A 21,962-nucleotide genomic window follows, 5' to 3' on the forward strand; every position below is an offset into this window, starting at 1 on the left:
TCCTTGATTTCTACTTTTTGTGGAGTTGATAGAGCCACACCAACTTTCTCATGCTGTTTTCTTTGTATACCCCTCAAGAAATTTACTTCTGATTCATCTCTGTCTGTATATTTAAAGTGTGTTTCTCATAAAAAGCATATGCTTGGGTCTTGCTTTTTTTTAAGAATTTATTTATTTACTCATGAAAGACCCAGAGAGAGAGAGGCAGAGGCACAGGCAGAGAGAGAAGCAGGCTCCCTGCAGGAGCCCAATGCGGGACTCGATCGCAGGACCCCCAGGGTCACGCCTTGGGCCAAAGGGAGATGCTCAACCGCTGAGCTACCCAGGTGCCCTGGGTCTTGCTTTTATATTCACTCTGGACAGTTTGTGCCATTTACATTTAGTGTAACCATTGATATGCTTGGTTTTATTCTACTATCTCGGTAATTGTTTTCTATTTGTCTCATTAAAAACACATTTTTACCTTCCTCATTTCTGGACTTATTTTGGGTTATTTTCATATTTATGTAGTATTCCATTTTATGTTTCCTTTTTTTTTCTTTTTTCTTTTTTGCTATTTTATGTTTTCTAATGGCATTTCTAAGCTGTACTTATTTTGCTTATTGTTTTAGTAATTATTCTGAAATTATTATATGCATAGTTTATATTCGAATAATATCATGTTACTTCAAAAACAATTTAAGACCTTCACAATAATATGTTACATTTATCTCTCCCATCCTTTGTGCTCTTGTTGCTATATATTTTACTTCTACATGTGCTGTTATAAACCCTACAATAGGGGCAGCCTGGGTGGCTCAGTGGTTTAGCACCGCCTTCAGTCCAGGGCGTGATCCCGGGGTCCCGGGATTGAGTCCCACGTCGGGCTCCCTGCATGGAGCCTGCTTCTCCCTCTGCCTGGGTCTCTGCCTCTCTCTGTGTGTCTCTCAGGAATAAATGAATAAAATCTTTAATAAATAAATAAACCCTACAATATGTTATTAATATTTTTGTTTTAAATGGTCACTTTAACTATGCACACACACACACACACACACACACACTTCAGTTATCTGGTGAAATTCTTTATCTTCACCGTATGTTAATCGTAATCTTTTTCAAGTCTTTGTCCAATAACTCCCAACATCTGCAGCCTCTAACAGGTCCCTTTCTATTGTCTTTTATATCTTGGTTTTCAGTCATTGGGCTTGCCTCTTGATATGGGTAATAATTTTGTTGAATAAGACTTTATGTTTTTGTAGAGATCATTTGAGCCTCTGAATGAGATCAACTTTTTCCAGAGGGAATTGGCTTTAGATTTGGGGAAATCAGAGCAGGGGCAGAGCGCCTGTATCCAGTCTGGGCTCACACTGGTTTGTAAGTGGGTTTCAATCCCTCATGAAGAGCGGCCTATTTCTGGTGTGCCCCGGGGTGCAACACCGCTCTCCCGGGCCCCTCACTTGGATGAGTCGGGTGTAGACCAGGGCCTCTACCTTCCGGCAAGCTCCACCACCAGGTTTTGTTTTCTCAATTCTCTCAGCTGCCACTTCTCATTCAGATTCAGAGTCCCTCAGCCCTCTACTGCTTGGGAATTATTTTTTTCTAAAGCAAGTACTTAAAAACAATACAGAATCTGAGTCTCCCCTCCTCTCTGATGTCTCACCTCTCAAACACCAGCTGCTTTGGTGGCTTTGAACTCCAGGTTAAGCCTCCCTAGTCTCACAAGTCAAGTTCCCAGGCCTTATCCTTGGCTGCAAAGGCTCTGGGCCTTGTGCTACTTCGGGGCTGGTAGATACTGCAAGGAAAGCCCATGGCCAGGTGTCGGGCTCAACTAGGTCCACGTCTCCTTGGGTCTTGGCCACGTGGCACCTCCTAGGCCCTCATACGATTGTGATGTTGCAGGTGTGCTGCATAGATTTTCTAGCTGCTCCAGGTGGGAGGGTTGGTCTCCAACAAACTTTCACCATTATCAGAAGCAGAAAGTACTGGTCTCTATGTTTGAAGATACTTTTATACGTTATAGGAGACTAGGATGGACAGCATTTGCCATCAGCATTTTGATGAATCCATCCCACCATCTTCTGACTTTCCTTGTTGCTGTTTGGAAATCAAATGTCATTCCTATCGTTGCTCATTTTAAGCTAACGTGTGTTTTTCTGATTTTAAAATTTGTATTTCTCTATCTCCGGTATTCAGAAACATTACTGTGCTCTGTGTCCGTGATGCTTTCTTCATGTTTATCCCCCTGCATGATTATGGCTCCTTTTAAATCTGTGGCTCGATGGATTTTACTGGACTGGGGGCATTCTTGTGCAGTATCCGTTCAAGTATTCCCTCTCCTCTCCTCCTGCAACTTCCATTGTACACGTCTTGGACCTGTTTGCCTTGTCCCGTGTGTTACACTCTCTTCAGTGTTTTTCATCCTTTTTTTCTCTTCATGATTCAGTCTGGATACGTTCTTTTGCCGAACTTCCAGACTGGTAGTCCTCTCTCTTCTGTCTAAGCTGGCATTGAACCTTTTTTGGTTATTGTATTTTAAAATTATACTGTTTATATCTAGTTTCTAGTTCTCTTGTGAAATTCTGTATCTTGCCATCCACCTTCTTGAACACTGAATCACAGCTACTTTATTTATTTTTTTATCACAGCTACTTTAAACTCTGCGAACTCCGATATCTGAGTATTCAAGAGGGCAGAGAGGCATCGGTTTTTGTTTTATGTTCTTACCTGTGGGGTTTTGTTTTGTTTTGTTTTTGCCATATGATCCTATCTCCTGATACACCTGGTGATGTTGACTAAATGCCAAATATAGGTAAAAAGTTGTAGAAACGACGTGAGGATCTTGATGACGCTATTCTTCTTCCAGAGAAGATTCACCTTTGGTTCTGGCAGGCAGTGAAGGGAAACGACCCCGTAGTCCCTGGTTGGAGTGATTGAAGCCCGAGCTTCAGCTTTCCTGAGGGATGATCTATTCCCAGGTCGGCGCCACTACTGGGTGAAGCCCTGCGGGGATTGCCACTAAAGCCAGGATGCTCTTTAGGGCCCCTCTGCCATGATGGCTCTGAACTTGAGTTTTTGCTCCCCTGAGGCCATAGCACTGTCGGAAACTCTCCTGGGCTTCTCAATTTCTCAGCCAAAATGTCTAAATCAGCAAATTCTGAGGAGAGAAGAGATGCCAGGTGGTGCCTCTAAGGTCTCGGCTCCCTAGTCCCCCCGCCTTGGCAGCTCCCTGAGGCCTCGTACAGATCCCTGTGCTAGGTTCTGGCCACACTCGTGTGGTGCTCTTGATGGAAGTGTTTGCGGCGCCTGGTCCTCTGCCCCCTCCTGCCATCGCTGGGTGATGTTTCCTGTCCCCTGGATGCCCGTGGCCCAGCCCAGGTCACCATCTGGGTCAGCAGCGGGCTCTTCCCTGGGAATCTTCAGCTTCTCCATCGCGGCTACGGGAGCGGGGGCCCCTCTGCTGTGAAAACACCCACGTGCACCTCTGAGGCCCCAGCGGTCTCCCACCCACTCTCCTCCCCGTCTCGTCCCCCACGCCCTCTGCACAAAGTTGCTTCTTTTCTCTTGAACGCCCCTCACCTTCCCACTCTCTGCCAGACTGTCCCATCCCCCTCCCGTAGGTCACAGGCAAGAAACAGGCACTGGAGGAGCAGCTGGCCCAGAGCCTGCGGGACCAGGAGGCCCAGATGGACACTCTGCAGAGGGCCCTGCAGGAGAAGGAGGCTTTGTCTGAGGAGCGGACCCAGCTGCTGGCCAAACAGGCGGCCCTGGAGAGGCAGGTCCAGCTCACAGCTGCGGAGGCAGCTGACCTCAGGTACCCAGGGCCCCACCAGCAGGTCGTGTCCACGTGGCCTCCTGCCCTGAAGAGCCTGGAGTGCGGCAGGGGGCGGGCACTCACTCAGCAATAGCTGAGCAATTCTGTCCACAGTGGGAGAGAGGCTGGGAGTGAGGGGCAAACACAGAGCCCGGGTAGGAGGAGCATCTAGGAGTGAATCTGGTGAGAGCCCGGGGATGGGCCTCCTGAGCAAGGTGGCCACGCTGGCCAGACAGCAGGGAATCAGAAACCCAGTTCGGACCAGCAGAAGGAAGACCTGGAATGTCCTTGCTCATGGATCTAAGAAGTTCAGGGTACACATGGCTTCAGGCCAGGCTGGATCCAGGGGCTCCCACAGTGCTGTGAGAATCCTGCCTGTCCCTGCTCAGTGCTGCTTAACTCAGGGGGTTCTGTTCCCAGGCAGGCTCACGGCGAGAGGGGTGGTGCCCACTCCAGGCTCCCTCCTTCAGCAGACAGCCCTTCTCCCCACAAAGCCCCCAAACTGAGCCACTTGATGTCCCTGAACCAATCCTGGGAGTTGCTAGGCTCAGGTTGGCAGGCTGGGTCAGGTCCATCCCCGAAGCCAGGGGTGGTGCCAGCCCCAGGGAACCGGGAGGTCGAGGGCAGGGGCAGGATGAGCTTCAAAGACCGTTAGGCGCCACTTCCGGAGGACACGAAATAGGCACTTGTGGGCGAGAACAGGGGGCGCCTGTGGCCGTTGCCCGGTGAGCTGAGCTCGTCCCGTGGCCTCCGTACCTTCCTGCCACCAAACTTGCGGGCTCCCTTGGGAACACCCAAGTATTTTTGTAGAAAAGATTTCCTCCTGGAATTCCGGAATCTGGGGTCACGAGAACCCTTCGAGTCCCAGGTCCTTAAACATCCTCGCAGACAAACCTCTTTTGCAAATGAAAGCTGGCGGAGAGATTGGAGCAGGGGGTCCCTGCCTGCCGCCCCCTCCCGGCCGGGGCCTCCGCAGCCCAGGATCCTCCCTCCAGCCGCAGCCCTGACGGCTGGGCCCGGGGCCTCTGCGCACGGCAGGCCTGTGGCCCACACAGAGCCACGTGCTCCTGAAACAGCCCTTCACGATCACCAGCCTGAGCTTCTGGCCACAAGACTGCTCGGGGCCTGCCCTGAACGCACGCACGCCTGGCGCACACGGCCCCTCGCACACATGTGTGTGTCTCTCCAGCTCTAACGAGCTCCCGGGGCGTGCTGACAAGTGCCAGGTGCAGGAAGTCCTGCTGCAGCTCCCTGCTTCTCCAGGGGCACCGGGTCGGGATCTGGGAGGAGGTGGGTTCAAGGCACTCGAGGGACCGTTCCCCGCAGCAGGGAGGGGGTCACGCAGATGGGGGGTGGGGGGGACGTGGGGTGCTGGCGAGGACGGGGAGGAGATGCCAGGCGTTGAGGTTTCCGGGCTCTGCGGGCATCAGGGAGCCCTAGAGGGTGTCCGTGTGCCGTACCCCCCGACAAGGTGGCAGCGGGGGGCAGGGGGCTGTGGGGTCCCCATGGCCCAGGCCCTCCCTGGCCCGTCCACGTGGGTGGGGCCCTGTGTGTGCCCCCCGAGCGCACGCAAGTGTTTGTGGGGTATGCCCCGCGTTGTCCCCTTCCTCCCGCATCACCCAGCACAGGGCCCGGCCCACGAACACTTGGAACAGGCCCCTCGGCCGCCTGGTGACTGGCAGCCGCTTGCCTGGCCTCGCACGACTGCTTCAAGCCCCTCCGTCCCCTCCAGAGAGGAGTGGCCGCCGGGAGCTGCGGGAGCTGCGCCGACCCAGGACTCCCCGTGCACACACGTCTGTGCGCGTGCACAGGCAGGCAGGGGCGTTTGCACTGCCCGGGATCACGCCGCGCGCGGGCGGCTCCGGCACCTTGCTTCTCGGAGGCAAGAGGAGAGAGAAGAGAGCTTCCTCGTCCTCAGTGACAACCCACTGGCTGGGCCGCCCTTGCCAGCATTCTGCGCTTCAGCAGCCCCGAGGCCGAGCCCGGCGCACGCGCTGCCAAGAGCTGCAGTGGGCGTCCTCGCACACGCCTCACGGGGCACGTGTATTTCTAAGGAACCGGCGTCTGGGAGTGGAATGGCTCGTTCTAAGATAAGCACTCTTTAAATTTTGAAATTTCCCAGCCTCCGCTCCACAAGGAAAATCGTCCTCACATCCTTGCCGACGTTGAATGTGACCATTACGTAAAGTTCTGTCGCTCTGATGCCGGGTCCCTCGAGCTCGTGGTGGTGATCGACTGTCCTAGGGCACTAGTCAGGTTGGGCAAGCTCTGGATGTTCATTGTCCCTTTGCAGTTCTCTTTGTGAATAACCGTCATTTTTCTCGTTTTTCTGTAGGATCAGCTGACTTTCTGTCATTGATTGGTAGGAGCTCTTTGCATATGGTGGATATTAACTCTTTGTCCGTCTAGTGCAGATTTTTTTCTTCCAGTCTGTCCCTTGTCTTTTCAGTTGGTTTATGCAAGCTTTCCTGCACAACCATCACCTCGTCTTTAAGTGTGTTTACATTGCTGGCCTCTATTTTTGGCTTTTGGCTTTTGTGTCTTGCTTAAGAAGATCATATAATACCCTTTGTGTTTTCTTCCGACTATTTTTTTTTTTTTGAGAAAGAGAGAGAGCTCGCGTGCATGAGCGCGGGGGAGGGAGAGGGGCAGAGGGAGAGAGAGAGTCTCAAGCAGGCTCCACGCCCAGCATGGGCCCGACCCTGGGGCTCCGTCTCACGACCCTGAGATCATGACCTGAGCTAAAGTCAAGAGTCAGACACTTAACCGACGGAGCCGCCCAGGCGCCCCTCGACTGTTCTTATAGTTCTGAGTTGTTTATCTGTTGTTTGATTCGTTTAACTTAATCCACCCGAAAGGTCATTTTGTGCTGAGCCTGATTTGGTTTTGAGATCAAAAAATGAATGAGATGTTCCGTTTATCTCCCGGTTTGCGAGCCGGGCCGCGCCCCACGTCTAGCGACGGGCCCCGCACCGTCCCCCCCGAAGGCCTGCCCGGCTGACGGCCGCTGTCTGCTGACTCCCTGCAGGGCCGAGAGGGACTCTCTGGAGAGCACCCTGCTTGACACCCAGCGGCTGTCGGGGCAGCTCCAGGCGGAGCGCGAGCAGCTGGAGGGCGAGACCCAGAGCCTGCGGCTGGCTCGGCAGACGCTGCAAGGTGCCCTCGGGGGGCTGCACGTCCCCCCCCCCGCCCCGTGGAGCTCAGCCCCCGAAGGAGGGAGGCTCCCGGTGCTGGGCCCGGGCGCAAAGCTGGGCAGTGGCCGCAGGCTGAGCGTGGTGGCCCCCTGCCCAGCCCCCGTGCTCCCTGTCCAGCCCAGCCGGCCGTGGGTGGGCCTGACCACGGGCAGTACAAGGTGACAACTCGGGACATTGCAACGGGCCCAGGGCGCTTGTCGCCGCCGGCTCTGGCAGCGTCCTCGAGCAGGTGTCCCTCCAGCGCGCCGGCCCTCCGCAGGGAGCTCATGAGGGCCACGAGGGGTTCCCACCGCGGCGCTGTGCGGCCAGTCCCTGATGCGCCTGTCACTCTGCAGTGGAAATGCAGCAGCTGAAAAGTGCCTGGGAGGTCCAGGAGACGAAGCTCCAGTGGGACGTGGGGCGGCTTCAGCGGCTAGTGGCCCAGCAGGAGCGGGAGGCGCAGCTGGCGCTGGAGAGCCAGGCGCTGGCCCACCACGAGGACCTGGCGCGGCTCCAGAGGGACAAGGTCTGCTTCCGTTGGGCCCCCGGCTGCCTGGGCACCTCCCAGGAGCCCACCGTGTCCCGTGAAACAGCAGACCTTGTGGTGGGGGGCCTGGGAGAGACCAGGAGAGAGAGGCGCCCCCGCCGTGCCAGGGCCGGGGCCAGGGGAGGCCTCCCCAGGGGTCGCGTGAGCAGCCCAGGGCCTGGGGCATGGGTGCCGCCTGGGTCCACTCAGACCCCCGCAGCAGAGGCCAGGCCTGGGGTTGGCTGACCTGCTGCAGTCTGCGGGCCGGGAGCACCCCCGCCGGAGCTATCCCGCTGGCCACAGGCCCCCCCACTCTTGTTTGACACATCACACATGTTGTGAGTGTGGAGCTCGGGGGAGGTTTGGGAACCACTACGTGCGGGGGGGCACCCAGCTCTTGCTTTGGTACGTAGCTGACTGGAGTGGACAACCCCGGGGACCCGTCCTGCCCTGCTGTCCTGTGAACCAGGTCTCACTTGGGACCCACTGGCCTCGTATGTCCTGACCACGCAGCCTTCACTGCCTGTCCCTTTGCATCGGCCCAGGAGACGCTGAGTCTGTCTCTGACAGAGGAGAAGGAAGTGGCAGCTCGCCGGTTGGAAGAGGAGAAGAAGCTGGTAGCAAAGAATGCAGCCAAGAGGGAGGCTCTGAAGGAGGAAATTCAGACCCTGAAGCATGAGAGGGATGAGAGTCTCCTCCAGCTGGAACACGAGATGCAGCAGGTGATGGGGGCTGTGAGGCAGAGGGAACCCACACATCCACTCCTCACGTCAATCCTTCTCCCACCCAGCAAGAGGCCTATGAGGGCAACCTTTCTGGGTCACTGCTATTGCAGCTCTGGTCTTCCTCAGCAGTTCTGGTGGACAGAGATCCACCCGCCTACTCATCCATCCAGCAACCCACTCATCCACCCATCCATCAACCCATCCATCCATCCATCCATCCATCATCCATCCATCCATCAACCCATCCATCCATCGATCCATCGATCCATCCATCCATCCATCCATCCATCTCTCCACCCACCAATCCATCCATGTACTTGACTGTCCCTCCACTCATTTGTCCACCATCCATCCCTTCGCCTGAATATCCATCCTTCTATCTCCACACCCAGCCGTCCTCCCACATACGTGGCCATCTAGCCACATACCTCATTTTCCATTCACATACCTGACCATACACCTATCCATCAATTTGCTTAAACATCATCCAACCATCCACACACCCAACCATCATCCAGTCATAGGACCGTCCGTGTCTGCAGCCAGTCCCTTGACCATCTGTTTATCCTCTCACTTCAACATCCTTCCCACACCCTCAGCTGTCCCTCCATATCCACCATCCGTCCCTGTGTCTGACCACCCATCCCCCTGACCAGCCAGCCGGTGTGTGGAGACCTGGCTGAGTGGAGGCACGGAATTTGGGCCATGGCAGTGAGAAGGCCCACGGACCCCACTCGGGACAAGGGCTGCCTCTGGCTGATGTGGGATCAGGGACACAGCACGTCCTGGCGGGGGCTTTAGCACCCGGCTCTGCGGCAGCCTCTCCTTCAAGAGGCCCCCGGTCCGTCACAAGCACCCCCACCCCCTGCTGCCAGGCCCTGTCGCTGAAAGAAGCAGAGAGGAGGCTGCTGGAGGAGGAGCTCTCCCGGGCCTTGCAGGAGCTGGAACAGGTTCGGCAGGAGGCCCAGAGCCAGCACGAGCGAGCCGAGGTGAGCCCTGGTGCCCAGGCCAGGCACGGAGCACCCGGCCTGGCACCTGCACTGCCCAGCACCCCCTTCCTGCCCAGTCCCAGGGACACAGCCCCCTGTCCTGCCCCCCGAGCCTGGACTCCCCCAGGGACCGGCCGGGGCTCCTGCTGGGAGGAGACACCGTCTTAATGGGAAGGAGAGGCCCAGTGAGCCAAGCCGGGTGGGGGTGCGAGAGCCAGGCCCTGCTCCCCAGCAGCAGGCCCGGCCAGAGCGAGGCCGGAGCCAGGAGGGCCCTGGGCCGCAGGTGACCTGCAGCAGAGCCGAGCAGCACCCGGGCCGGGGTCCCAAGACACCAGCGCGGCCCCGGGAGGAGGACGCCCCCGAATGTGCGGGAGGCGCCTGGGGGCCGCTCGTGGCCGCCAGAGGAGAAACCCAGGCCGGGAGGCCCGTGCTGTGCCGAGGCAGGCGGTCCCGGGGGTCCCGGCCGAGCCAGGACACAGGCTTCCCCAGCCTTGAGGGTGGGGTGAGGCTGCCTGGGACGACCAGGGGGACGGGCAGCGGCTGCCAGGGCGCCGGTGAGGGCAGTGACCCTGGGGGCACTGGGCCTCCTCCCCGTGGCTGCACCCGCTGCTCCATCTGGTGCCCCCCATGTGGCCGACGGGGAACAAGCCCCCCAGGTGCGGTGGCTGGAGCGAGGTGCGAGGAGGGCACAGGGAGTGGTCTGCGGGGGAGCAGCACCCCGGGGGGCTGGCACTTCGCACACCCCAGGTTCCAGGGGGCCGCGGCCAAGCCAGGCCAGCACCCGTCCTCCTGCGCCGCCTGCGTCCTTCCTACTCCATTACCCCTGCGCTGGGTCCAGGGGACCTGTCCCCACCTGCTCCCTGGTGCGTCCCCAGCCCCGAGGTCACAGGCTTCACTTCTCCACCGGTGCTGAAGTGGCCCAGTGAGCCAGCGATTGAGCGTGTGGACAGGACACAGGACGCTGGGCCTCGAGGAGGGCGGCCCCGGGAGGGGGCCGAGGCCCATCCCTGGGGCCCCGCGCGGCAGGACACGGGGTTGCCGTCAGGCCTCGGCTGCCAGGGGGCCTCCGCACCCCCAGGGCTGCCTGACGTGGTCACTCTGAGCCGAGCTGCCCACAGGGTCCAGGCACCCACGCTGCTCTGTCCCACCCCAGGCCGGGGGCAGCGGGGCCGTGGGGGTGCCCTCCCTCCTCCCATCCTCACCGAGCTGCCCCCCAGCAGCCCCCGCCACCCGGGGAGCTGACGCCCAGCTTGCCCTGGCGCTGGCTCGGAGTCCCCGCCGGACGGGGTGGCCTGCCAGCCGGGCGCTCCCTCAGCCACCTTGGCGTGAGGGTGCAGGTGACAAGCCCTGGGGGGCGCAGGGAGAGGCCCACCCAGGAAGGCCTGTGGGTGACACAGAAAGCGGCCTGGCAGGTGGAGGGCCCCACCGCCCCCACAGGGGCTCCCCGGGGGCCCCACCCAGCTGGCTGCCGGCGACGGCCGTGCACAGGGCGGGGAGGTGCCCGTAGGATCCAGGCAGTGGGGCTGGTGGGTGCCCGAGGGACCCCGCACAGGGCCAGAGCCGGGGGCGGGTGTCCTGGTGAGGAAGCGGGGGGCCTCAGGTGCTGCCTTGCAGACAAGGAGAGCCGCCAGCACGGCTGCCCAGCCCGGGGCGCAGGGGACCCCACCTCCCACCAGCACCCCCGGGCCTGCTGGACGGGGTCCCCCCGAAGGCTAAGGCCCCGCAGAGCAGACTCGAGTCCGGGGGACCGTGTGGCCGCCTGAGTGTGGTGGCGGGGCCTCCACGGGGCCCCTGTGTGCACCGGGACGTGGGCACGGGCCTGGCTGTGGCCCTAGCTCCCTGCTCGCCCCCCACCGCCGCGGCTTGGGGCCGGGGTCCGCCTGTCTTGCCCCCCCATGCACCCCAGCAGCCCCCCGAGGCCACCGCCTGCCGCTCCCTCCAGGCCGCCATGGGCGCCACGGACGCGGAGCTGAAAGCCCTGCAGGCCCAGTTTGAGGACGCGGTCGCCGCGCACCAGAGGGAGGCCGCGGCTCTGAGCGACAGTCTCCGGGAGGTGGCTGCAGAGCGAAGTGACACCAGGAGAGAAGTGAGGGGGTGCTAGGGGAAAGGGGGTGCCAGGGGAAGGGGGGGTGTTGGGGGAAGAGGGGGTGTCAGGGGAAGAGGGGTGCAGGGGGGAAGAGAGGGTGCAGGGGGGAAGAGAGGGTGCCCAGAGAGAAGTAAGTGGTGCTGGGTAAGAGGAATGCCAGGGAGAAGAGGGGGTGCCGGGGGAAGAGGGGGTCCCCAGAGAGAAGTGAGGGTGCTGGGGGAGAGGAGGGAGGCCCACCCATCCTGCTGCCCCCCACCATCCAGACCCCCCCCACCGGGAGGAGCCCCGGGGCAGTGGTGCTGGCCAGGCTGGGCCTGCGCAGCGTGAGGTGCGGGCCCCTGGGACGGGGTGCTGGGGTGGAGGGGCCGAAGTGTGGGGGTCCCGTGGGGTTTCCAGGGGCGGCCAAGCGTGGACTCGGCCAAGGCCCCGAGGTGGACACGGGGTCCCCAGGAGCCACGTGACAGTGTCCCGCAGGGGTGGGGGCAGGAGGGCCAGGCCGCGCAGCAGGCAGGCGACGGGGAGGTGTTTGTGAGGGGCTGTGACAGGGCCTGGGGAGCCCGGGGGGGGGGGGGGGGGGGAGGCGGGGGGAGGGGCGGCGGCGCCCAGGTGGGGCGTGAGGACCCGGCCCCCAGGCCGCCCGGGCCCGGAGCCAAGGCGAGCGCTGCGGGAGCCCAGGGGAGAGCGGGGAGGGGGGCCCCCGGGGCAGCCCCGGCGGGGGTAGGGGGGCACAGAGCGTGATTCAACATGACAGGCTGTTTACTTTGGCCCCCAAAGAGAAAGGTCTCCTTTCAACAGATTTCAAAGTCAGGCCGGTCAGCGACCACACGGGGAAGCAAAATGAGATTTAAAACTAGGGGCTGCAGCGGGGGCGCCAGGAGACGGGGTGGGGGGGAGGGGCACGTTTGCTCTGGCGAGGTGAAGGAAGAAAGTGCGGGCCCCCGAGAAGGTCAGGTTCCCAGAGAGGGGGCCCCTGGAAGGAGGGGAACCCCCAGAAAGGAGGGAACCTCAGAAAGGGGGGTCTCAGAAAGGAGGGGAGCCTCAGAAAGGAGGGAACCCCTAGAAAGGCGGGGAACCCCCAGAAAGGAGGGGGCCCCTGGAAGGAGGGAACCCCCAGAAAGGAGGGGCCCCAGGAAGGGAGTGGGGGATCAGGGGGCTGAGCGAGGAGGCAGGAGGAAGCCAGGGAGCAGCAGCGCTGAAGAGCCTCCCAGGCGCCAGGCTGGCCCAGTTACCATGGAAACCGCACCGTTTTCACAGCCTTTAAACTGGAGGAAGGTCCAGGCTTCTCACAGCCCCGCCTGAGGTCCACACGCGTGTGCACGCAGGCACATGAGCACACCCCACGGTTCACACACGTGCACGTCCCTGACCGTGTGCGCGGGATGCACACGCGTGCACTTATGCGTGGATGCAACACCCGCAGGGGGGCTCACCTGGGTGCTGCGGGGCGCACGCCGTGTGCGGCAAGTCGCACACGCAACCCCACGCGCTCACGCGCACGCAGGGCATGCCTGTGCACACACGCGCGGCGTGCACGCCCGCACACACGCGCAGATGCACACGCTCACTGCGTGCACGCCCGCACACCAAGCACACACGTGCGCACTCGCACTGGCGCCCAGGCCAGAGCCCGGAACCGCCCGTCCCCGGCTCCCCTCGGCTGTGCGGAGCCCTGGAGCCGCCTCCCTGCAGGAGATTTCAAAAGACCCTGTTTATACAATTTCTAGTAAAGAAATAATTATTATAATCACATTAAGTGATTTGGCTGTAAAATTCCTGTAAAGAGGATGGCTGTTCTCCCGGGGCGCGGGGCCGGGGGGGCTCGGGCTTTGTTGTGCTTGTTTTCATCTCCGCCCTGGGAAGTGGAAAGAGCCTCCTTTCTGCGGGGAGGGCCTCGCGCTGCTCCTTGACCCCGCGCGGATTTTTGCTGAGCTCTGCGGAAACTGCTCCCCACGGTCGTGGCTCCCACATGCGGGGGGCGGGGGGGCGAGGAGGGGCTCGGGCCCTTCCCAAACAGAACAACAAGAGCCGCGGGGGGACGCGGCAGCCGGGCTGGCCGGGGGCCTGGACGCTGCCGCTGGAACGGCCAGCAGCGTGGGGTTGGCTCTTGGCAGACCAGCGCCTGACACTGCTCGGAATTCCTGTGGCTTCCCCTCCCGGCAAGGCCCTCTCCCCCGGGGCGGGCGGCAGCCCCACGGAGGGCCCTCCAGAGGCAGGCGGGGGCGGGCGCCCCCGGGGCGGGGACGGGGTGGGGTCCCCGGCCCCGCGCCTGTGCTCCTCCGAACCCGAGTCGGATGCGTCCCATTCGGGGCCTGGAACGGGTCCGACGGGGACAGGGGCCGCGACTCACACCCACGGCCCCCACCCCTGGCCCGGCCTGCGGGGCCGAGCCTTGAGACCAGGGTGGATGTGGAGCCTGCCCACCGTGCCCCGGGGGCCTCTGCTGCCCCCCCCTTGGGTCAGGAGCACTGGACCCCGAGGCACTCAGGAGACAGTGGGAACCTGCTGCCCGAGCAGTTGCACGGCCTGGTCCACACTGGGCCTTCTGAGGGCCGTCGCCAGAGGCCCCCGCTCCCCGCCACCTCCCGTACGATGGGAACCGGGGCCCACGCGACTGGGTGTACCCACCACCACGCAGGGGTCGGGAGCCCAGGCCACTGGTACCGCCAGGGTGGGCAGCGGCCCCAGTGCCGCATCATCATGGACGCAGAGGGCGGGCACCAGGGGACAGCAGCAGGGCAGGCCGTCAGGACCTGGGTGGGGACAGTGCACATGTGCGGGCAGAGCCATGACCCATGTGGTCCCCGCTGACCAGTGAGCAGGGCCCGGGGGAGCCAGGCCACACCAGGGGCCAGGAGGGTCCGAGTGTCTCCTCCCTGGGCCCCGGGACCAGCCCCCATGAAGCCTCAGTGGCATGAGGAGAGGTGACCCCCAGGTGGGCACGTCCAGGTTAGCTGCTGCTCCTCCAAGCACTTGGGGACACAGGGCGAGGGGCTACATCGGTGCTGCGGACCAGAGCCGGGCAGCTCCACGCCCCGACCCCCGCCCACGCCCCTGACCCTGGCCCCAGCGGCCGCACAGCCACATGCTCCTCCCCCAGGCCGAGCGGCTGCAGGCCCAGCTGGACGAGGCCCGGGAGGCGCTGGCCGTGCTGCGCCAGGAGCTGCAGGGCCGCGAGGAGAGCGGCGAGGGGCTCCGAAGGGAGGCCCTGGAGGCCCGGCGGGCGCTGGGGGACGAGGCCCGTGAGAAGGACGTGCTGCGGCGCTCCAACGCTGAGCTGCGGGCCGCCATCCGCAGGGCTGAGCAGGACCGGGCCAGGTAACGGCCCAGCGCAGGGGCGCAGCCCAGGGGCGAAGCCCGCGGACGCGGCGGATCCTCGACGAGGGCCGGATGGTGGGGCGGGCTCAGCTGCCCGGCGGGCGCCCACACGGGCGGGAAGGCCGGGATCCCAACAGGGGCAGCCCCGCCCTCAGCGACTGCCCATCTCGCAGGCCTGACGGTCCCGAGTGGCCAGCAGGGCACGGCCGAGGGCCGGGGAGCAGAGGAGGCGGGGCCTGGTCCAGGGCCGGGGGGCCCCATGGGGGGGCGGCGAGGCGAGAAAGGCCGCCCTCACGGGGTGGGGGGCACAGGTGCTAGGCCGCGCTGGATGTGCGTCTCCGGGTGTGTGGCTGCAGAGACAAAGGCAGGGGGAGGGCCCCGAGGGGCACGGCCAGCTGGGCTCCGGGCCTCGGGAGACAGACCCCGGGCGGCGGGCGGCGGGCGGCGCGGGCTGGGCCCACCGGGACGCTCTGCTCAGCTTCCAGAGGGCCAAGGAAGAAGGGGAGCAGAAGCTGCTGGTGCTGGAGGAGGCCCGGGCCGCGGCGCAGAAGGAGGCCTGGGAGCTGCGGGCCAGTCTGAGGGAGGTGGAGCGGGCCGAGGCCGACGCCCGCCGGGGGCTCCAGGAGCTGGGCAGGCAGGTGAGGGCAGCCACCGGGCCCGGCCCGCGGGACGTCGCCCCCACCCCGGGGCCCCCGGGCCGCAGCGAGGGGCTCGGGACAAGGCCGTGCTGCTGTGCCCCTGGAACACTGTCCCCGCACGGCCACCCCGGGGCCCGAGGACGGCGGCACCGCTTGCCAGTCTGCCTGCCACTCGGGCTGCGTGCTGAGGTCCCTGAGGTCCCCGGGGTGCAGACCCCGTTCAGAGGCGGGGCCCTGACGCCCCTGGACTCTGGGGGGCCTTTCCAGGCGTCCACAGCCGTGTCCAGGGCTCATGGACGCCCTGTGGAGGCTCCCGTTGTCCTGTGCGCCCCGGAGCCGCCGTCCCCTGCACCTCCCTCCTCCCCCACGGCCTCCCGTGAGGAAGGTTCGAGCACCGTCCCTCTCAGAGGAGGCCACGGAGGCACAGAGCCGTGCGGGGGACCAGGTCCCCGTGAGCCAGAGCCCCCGGGAGCCCAGAGCAGCGCCCCGCTGCCCCAGCCCGCTGCTGGCCCTCGAGCAGTCAGCTCCGGGGGTGGTCTCAGGGCACCCCCACCTCCCGCGCCCTGCGTGCAGCCGCTGCCCACTCGGAGGGCTCCCTCCCTGGGACACGTGAGCCGAGGCTGGGGTCCAGCGGGGCCCCCGGCCACCCCATCCGTGCCGCCCACCGTCACAGGTCAACATGCTGGAGGCTGAGAACCGGAGGAAGAGCCAAGAGGTGAGCCAGCTGCAGGCCCGGGGCGCCCAGGACGCCGAGCGGCAGCAGCAGAGCCAGCGGGAGGTACAGCAGTGGCAGAGGCTGGCGCCGAGGCCCAGGCGACCCACGAGGGCGCCCCGGGGGGGGAGGTGGGAGGCGGAGCGGCCCAGAGGAGGCCCCAGCCTGCCAGAGGGGTGTCGGTCCCAGGCGAGGCCGGGACCAGGGGTGCACGGCAGACGGGGCGGCCTGAGGGGAAGGACAGGATGGGCTGCTGTGGACAGACGGCGGGGTCAGGGAGGGCCCTCAGCGCCTCAGGGGAGGGGAGGGGAGGGGAGGGGAGGGGAGGGGAGGGGAGGACCATGTGGGGGGGGTGGCTGCAGTGAAGCAGGAGGGAGAACGGCCCGGGCCCGGCGAGGCAGGGGAGCGGCCACCCGGGGCCCCGCGTGTGCAGGGAGGCCACGGGGCAGCCAGCGGCGATCACCCACCGCGCCGGCCGCAGAAGCCTGTGGTGGTGTGTGGGGCACCCCGAGGCTCCCGGCCCCAGGCTCAGGGTGACGCCGGCCCTGCCCTTGCTACCGCAGGCCCCAGGACGGGGCTGGCCAGAGAGGACCCTGGAGGGCCCCAGCAGGGACAGCCTAGGGTCACGGCTCCACCCGGCTCCGGGCTCCCTCGCGCCTCCGCTGCCCGCCAGGATGTGCTCCGGGGCCCGTGGGGTCCTTGCCCACCTGGGCTCAGGGGTCCCCGCGGCCGAACACGGACTGGGAGGCGGCTCCGAGGTCCCCCGGGCCGAGACGTGCCGAGGACGGGGCGCGGGGCTCCCTCGGCCTGGACGGGGCGCGGGGCCGGGTGCAGGGCTGAGGCGGGTGGCTGAGGGGGGCTTCCCGTGCCCCGCAGGTCCTGAGGCTGCGGCAGGAGCTGGCGGAGGTGGAGGCCGGCGCCGAGGCCCAGAAGCAGCAGCTGGAGGAGCGTCTGCGCCAGAGCCGCGGGGCCGAGCGGAGCCTGCGGGCTGAGCTGCGCTCGGTGTCCGGGAGGCTGCGGCAGGCCAGCGGCGCGGCGGAGGGTCTGCAGGCTCGCCTGGACGAGGCCTGCGGCCGGCTGTGCGGCCTGGAGCAGGAGCTGGCCCGGGCGGAGGCTGCCCGGCGCGACTCGGAGGGCCAGCTGCGCCGGCTCTGGTCCACGCTCCGCTGCGGCCTGGGGCTCCAGGGACACGGCCCCCCAGGCTCCCCCAAGCCGCCCGGCCTCCCGGGGAAAGGTCAGTGTCCTCGGTGGTGCAGGGGCTCCTGTCCAGGCTCCGCGGCCCACCTGGGGCACACGGCGAGGGGGCTGGTCCCCCGGGCTCCCCCGGGCTCCCCGCGGGTGGGGACAAGCAGAGAGCCGGGGGCCGGGACACCTGCGTGTGTCACCAAGTCCCCGCCACGTCCCCCCGCCGTCACTGTCCCGCAGGCTCAGACAGCAGCCCGGGCCGCTCCCCGCGGCACAGGGCCAGCTCCCCCAGCCGGGCCGGCTCACCTCCCCGAGGGCCCTCGCCTGCACCCGGGGACCACAGCTCGGCGGTGGACGTGGCCTCTGTGCGAGACGCCCTGAGGGACTTTGTGCAGAGGCTGCGGGATGCCCAGAGGGAGCGGGTAAGGGAGTGGACAGGTCACGCGGGGGGCTCCCGTCGGCCGGCCATCCCAGGCGTGCTGAGACCCTGGCAGGGCCTGCGGGTCACGGGCACCTAGGTGTCAGACTGGCCTTTGGGTGGCATGACACATAGCAGCGAACCCCACCGTCCCTCCAAACTGGACCCGAAGCCCAGGGGGCCCAGGGGCCTCTCTTCCTCCGAGGGGGCGGCAGAGCCCCTGGCGCCAGGCGCCGTCGGACACCCCCTGGGGCCCAGGTCAGCGCACCCGAGCCCCCCAAGCCTCCAGCCCGACGCCCCGGCCCTCCACCCCCGCCAGGCTGCCCCCTGACCTGGGTCCTTCCGCCCAGGACGACTGGCACCTCCAGGTGCTGAGCCTGAGCCGCCAGCTGAGAGAGGCCGAGAGTGCGCGTGCCCAGGCCCAGAGCCACGCGGGGCAGCTGCAGACGGCGCTGGCAGAAGCGGAGGAAGGTGACCTCCCGTCCCTCCCGCCCCCGAGGGTCGCGGTGGGGGGCGCTCGGCCACCTCCCCAGGGCCCCCGAGGGCCTCACCCCTGGCTGCCGCGAGTGCGGGGTCCTGGGAGCTGCTCAGGCTCTGGCGGGGGCGGCGGCTGGCTGGGAGCTTCCCGAGCAGTGGCTTCCGCATCACAAGGGCGTGAAGCCCAGGGACCCTGCGGGGCCCCAGGCCCTGCTGCCCCCCGGGCCGCCCTCACTTCCTCCCTCGGGGCCTTTGCGCTGGCTGTGCGGGCCTCCTGGGACCCTCCTCCACAGACAGTCATGAGGCCGGTGGCCCCTGTCACCTCACAGAGCGCCCCTACCCTGCGGGCCACCCCCACGGCATTCCTGTCCCCCTCCCCACGTTGGCCCGTCTGCCCCAGAGGGTGGGTCTGGGGCCGCGCACAGTCTCGAAGGAGGAATGTCTGTGGAAGGAAACAAGGTGGGAGAGAAGGAGAAGCAGGCGGAGGGAGCCGGGACCCCAGCCCCAGCCCCAGGGATCCTTGAGGTTCAAGTGGGAGGGGCAGGGATTTTCGGGGGGCCTCTGCAGCCCCAGCGTCTAGGTGTCGACAGCGAGCCTGTTCCCCGGCCTGAGCTCGGGAGCCACGCAAGCCCGTTTGTCCGCAGCCTGGCGCCAGGCGGAGGGTGAGACGCGCACTGCCCAGGCGGCCCGCGCCCTGCAGGAGGAGGCGCTGCACAGGCTGGACGCGGAGCACCTGGCGAGCAGGCGGGCGGCAGGCCGGGAGAGGCGGAGGTTCCAGGTGGGGCTTGCGGGGTGAGGACCTGGGGACAGGGCGGGGAACGAGGAGGACCACTGTGGAGGCAGAGCGGGTGACATGGCCTCCAGGGACAGGGTGCCCACAGGGCGCATAGGGGTGTCCGGGTAGGGCTGTCCCGGGGTGCTCCCCTGGAGGGCTGTCCGGGGGTGCTCCCCACTGGTCTGCAGGCTGGGCACTGGGTCCAGGGCAGCGAGGGCCTCAGGCAGGGTGACCTCTGGCCTCCCCGGCCGTCCACCCTTCTGTGGCCACATGCGGGCCTTGGTGACACGGGCCCAGCCCCGGAGCCCCCGTGGGGTCATGTCGACGGTGAGCAGGACAAGTTTACTGTGTCACCCAGACACGGACGGAGGTTACACAGGACCAATTTGGGTAAATGTCCCCACATATGCGCCTGTGCTGTGATGGTGGCCTCTGGTCCCTTTCAAGTGAGGAGGCTGGGCCGGTGGAGGTGGCCGCCTGGACGGGGCGCCCAGCAGCCCCGGGGTGGGCTGGGATGGGGAGCAGCCGGGTCTGGGCAGCTGAAGCTGCCAGGCTGCCATTTCCAGAAAGTTCTTGGAGGCCCCGGAGGCATGGGGATCAGCAGGCCAGGGGGGAGCACAGGCCCCCCAGGGGCGTGTTGGAGAATCGGGGTCCCCGGCCCCACCCCGGAAAGATGGTGGGAGCAGCGGAGCAGGGGGCTGAGTGGCCTGGCACTGCAGGGGTGGGACCGGGCCAGGGAAGCCCCGGGAGCTGGGCCGCCGGGAGACGCGGGGGACGCCTGGGCCCGGGCTGGAAGGCCGGACGACCCAGCGCGGGGCCCAGCAGATGTGGCTCCGAGAAGCCGGGCAGGTGGCGGAGTGACCCCGACGTCTACGCAGTCGCCCCGCGCTGGGTCGTCCCCCGAGCTCGGCATCCCTAGAGTGACGCTGGATTTGCGTGAGGATTCGGGGCCGCACGTGCTGCCGTCTCCAAGCGTCCCGGGTCCTCGCGTTTCCATGGCGTGTCCTTCAGAATCTGAAGTTTCTCGGGCCCTGCGACGTTCCGCAGCTGCCACCGCGTGTCCCCAAGCGCAGCCGCCCCTCCCCCCCCCCCTCCCCGTTCCATCCCCATCCCACCTCGAGTCTCTGCCTTTTCCAAGGGAATTTATCCCCCTTACGAGCTGTGCGGTCACCTCCGGGCTCTGGTTTGCTCCGATTGCTGACTGGAGGCTTGAGGCTTCCTCGTGGCTTCCATTCTGTCCCTCTATTTTAGGGTCGTTTGCTCTCCGTCCCCCTCCACGGGGGTGGGCAGCACGTGTGACCGCGAGCGTGGGGCTGCGCCGTGCTCAGGGGACCCCTTCTCGCAGCCCTCCCCCCGCGCCCATGTCCCCTCCGCCCTGCCCCGTCCAGGCTGCCCCGCCTGCACCTTTCTCCTAAGTGCCCCGGTGGGGGTCCCTGCAGGGCCTGCCCCCGATTTTGAACCCCGCCCCCCGTGGGCACACCCCGGGGCTTTATACTGCACGCACTGATGGCGCTCCCCGTCAGTGAGCCCCAGCCCTGCAGGCAGCAGCCCCACGGGGTCCGGGGGGCAGTGGGTTCCGCGTCTCCCACCCCTGCCTGGGCTTCTCGTCGGCTCTCACCAGGCTGCCGCGGCAGCAGGACCCTCACGCGGACCCTCACGCACCGCTGTCCCCGTGCCAGCAGCCCGGGGGCCTCCGGGGGTTCATCCGGCCCACCTGGATAACCTCGGGCGGTGGCCCTAATTACACCTGCGAGGTGCCCGGGTGTCTCGGGCAGTCCTGGGGCCGCCTGCCCCCGGGCCCCCACCCTCTGGAGGGCCTGTGTCTACCTAGATTCCCCTGGTGGTGGCCCCATGACCTCATCCTCAGACGGGCTCAGGGAAGGCGAGGGGGTTGTGGGTTGAGTTGTTCCCCCACGGGGGAGGCCAGACGGGTGTCCCCTCTGCGACTGTACCTGTGCCTGCAGCCCCGTCTGCTCGCGGAACCGAATCTGTCTTGAGCCGATGCTGGTCATTTCCACGTAAAAACGCCCCTTCTCCGCGCACTTCCCATCCTTTTGTCCTGAAATTCGGGCAGCCCAGCCCTGCCCTCCGGTCGCCCGTCCTCCTTGCCCCGCGGTCTCCCGCCTTCTCGCCGGCTCCGCGGCCCGGGAGCTTGGGCCTCCGTCCAGGGCCGCGCGTCATCGAATCCCCATCTCCACGCCGGGTCGGTCCTCACATCCCCAGTCTCGGTTGTTCCCGCTCCGGCTCCCCGCCCCGGGGCCCCTTCCTGAGCGGGCGCGAGCAGCTTCTGACACCTGTTCCCACGTCGTGCAGCCACTCTGTTCTCTTCCCATTCGAGACCCTCAGATCTGATCCTGGGTCGACTGTCTCTTTCGCCACCACTGGCTGTGACTGTCGGGATCTCTCTCCTCTGCTCGGCCTCAAAGAAGGGGGTCTGGTCTTGCTCGGAGCCGGGAGTGGAGAGGACCCCCTGGGGCTTCACGTGTCCCTGTCCAGATGCTTCCAGCTGGAACTGAAAGACAGAAAGGGGAGCCCTGGGGGCCGTGGGGACTGTGGGGACCGTGGGGACCGTGGGGGCTATAGGGACCCTGGGGGTCATGGGGGCCATAGGGGCCGTAGGGATCCTGGGGGCTGTGGGGACCCTGAGGGCCATGGGGACCCTGGGGGTCATGGGGGTCATGGGGGTCGTGCGGGACGTGGGGGCCCCGCAGGGCAACAGAGGCGGCAGGGAGCGACCCGAGGTCTCCTGTCCTCCGCGGGGAGGGTGCAGGCTCCGTCCTCGGGCCAGCTGAGCTGCGTGGCGCCCCCTCCTTGTGTGTGGCACCTGCCCGCGGGGCGGCTGGGGCTCCGTGAGATGCCGGCGTCCCTTGCCTCCTGCAGCCCCGGCTGAGTCAGCGCCCCTGTGGCCCCACACCTGGGGACGCTGGTCACACCTCGCCACCCGTGCTGGGCCCACATTCCCGGGACTCGGAATCGGCCGCCAGTGGGCAAGCGCGGGTGCTCAGATCCATGGGCAGCGCGTTTAGCCGCGGCGAGAATTCTGGTACTTCCGTCCTGCGGCCGTGGGTCTGTCTGCCTCCGTGTCGCGCGAACCCCCCGAGTCTCTGGTCTCCAGCCCGAGGACGGTTTTCCCAATTTCTGTGCCCGGGG

General features: G+C 65.3%; 1 protein-coding gene across 1 annotated transcript in view; it reads left to right on the forward strand.

Moving 5' to 3' along the window:
• The window catches only part of CROCC2 (ciliary rootlet coiled-coil, rootletin family member 2), a 49,712-nt gene that overhangs the window by 16,843 nt on the left and 10,907 nt on the right, over nt 1–21,962 (forward strand). The window contains 14 exon segments of the mRNA XM_035716690.2: nt 3,600–3,793; nt 6,822–6,949; nt 7,323–7,492; nt 8,038–8,214; nt 9,093–9,206; nt 11,149–11,292; nt 14,390–14,607; nt 15,086–15,245; nt 15,919–16,023; nt 16,059–16,088; nt 16,834–17,191; nt 17,383–17,564; nt 17,911–18,031; nt 18,682–18,815. Of these exon segments, the coding sequence (XP_035572583.2) occupies nt 3,600–3,793; nt 6,822–6,949; nt 7,323–7,492; nt 8,038–8,214; nt 9,093–9,206; nt 11,149–11,292; nt 14,390–14,607; nt 15,086–15,245; nt 15,919–16,023; nt 16,059–16,088; nt 16,834–17,191; nt 17,383–17,564; nt 17,911–18,031; nt 18,682–18,815 (2,235 nt within the window).

This window comes from Canis lupus, chromosome 25 (genome assembly GCF_003254725.2).
Source record: "Canis lupus dingo isolate Sandy chromosome 25, ASM325472v2, whole genome shotgun sequence".
NCBI classification, from domain to species: Eukaryota; Metazoa; Chordata; class Mammalia; order Carnivora; family Canidae; genus Canis; species Canis lupus.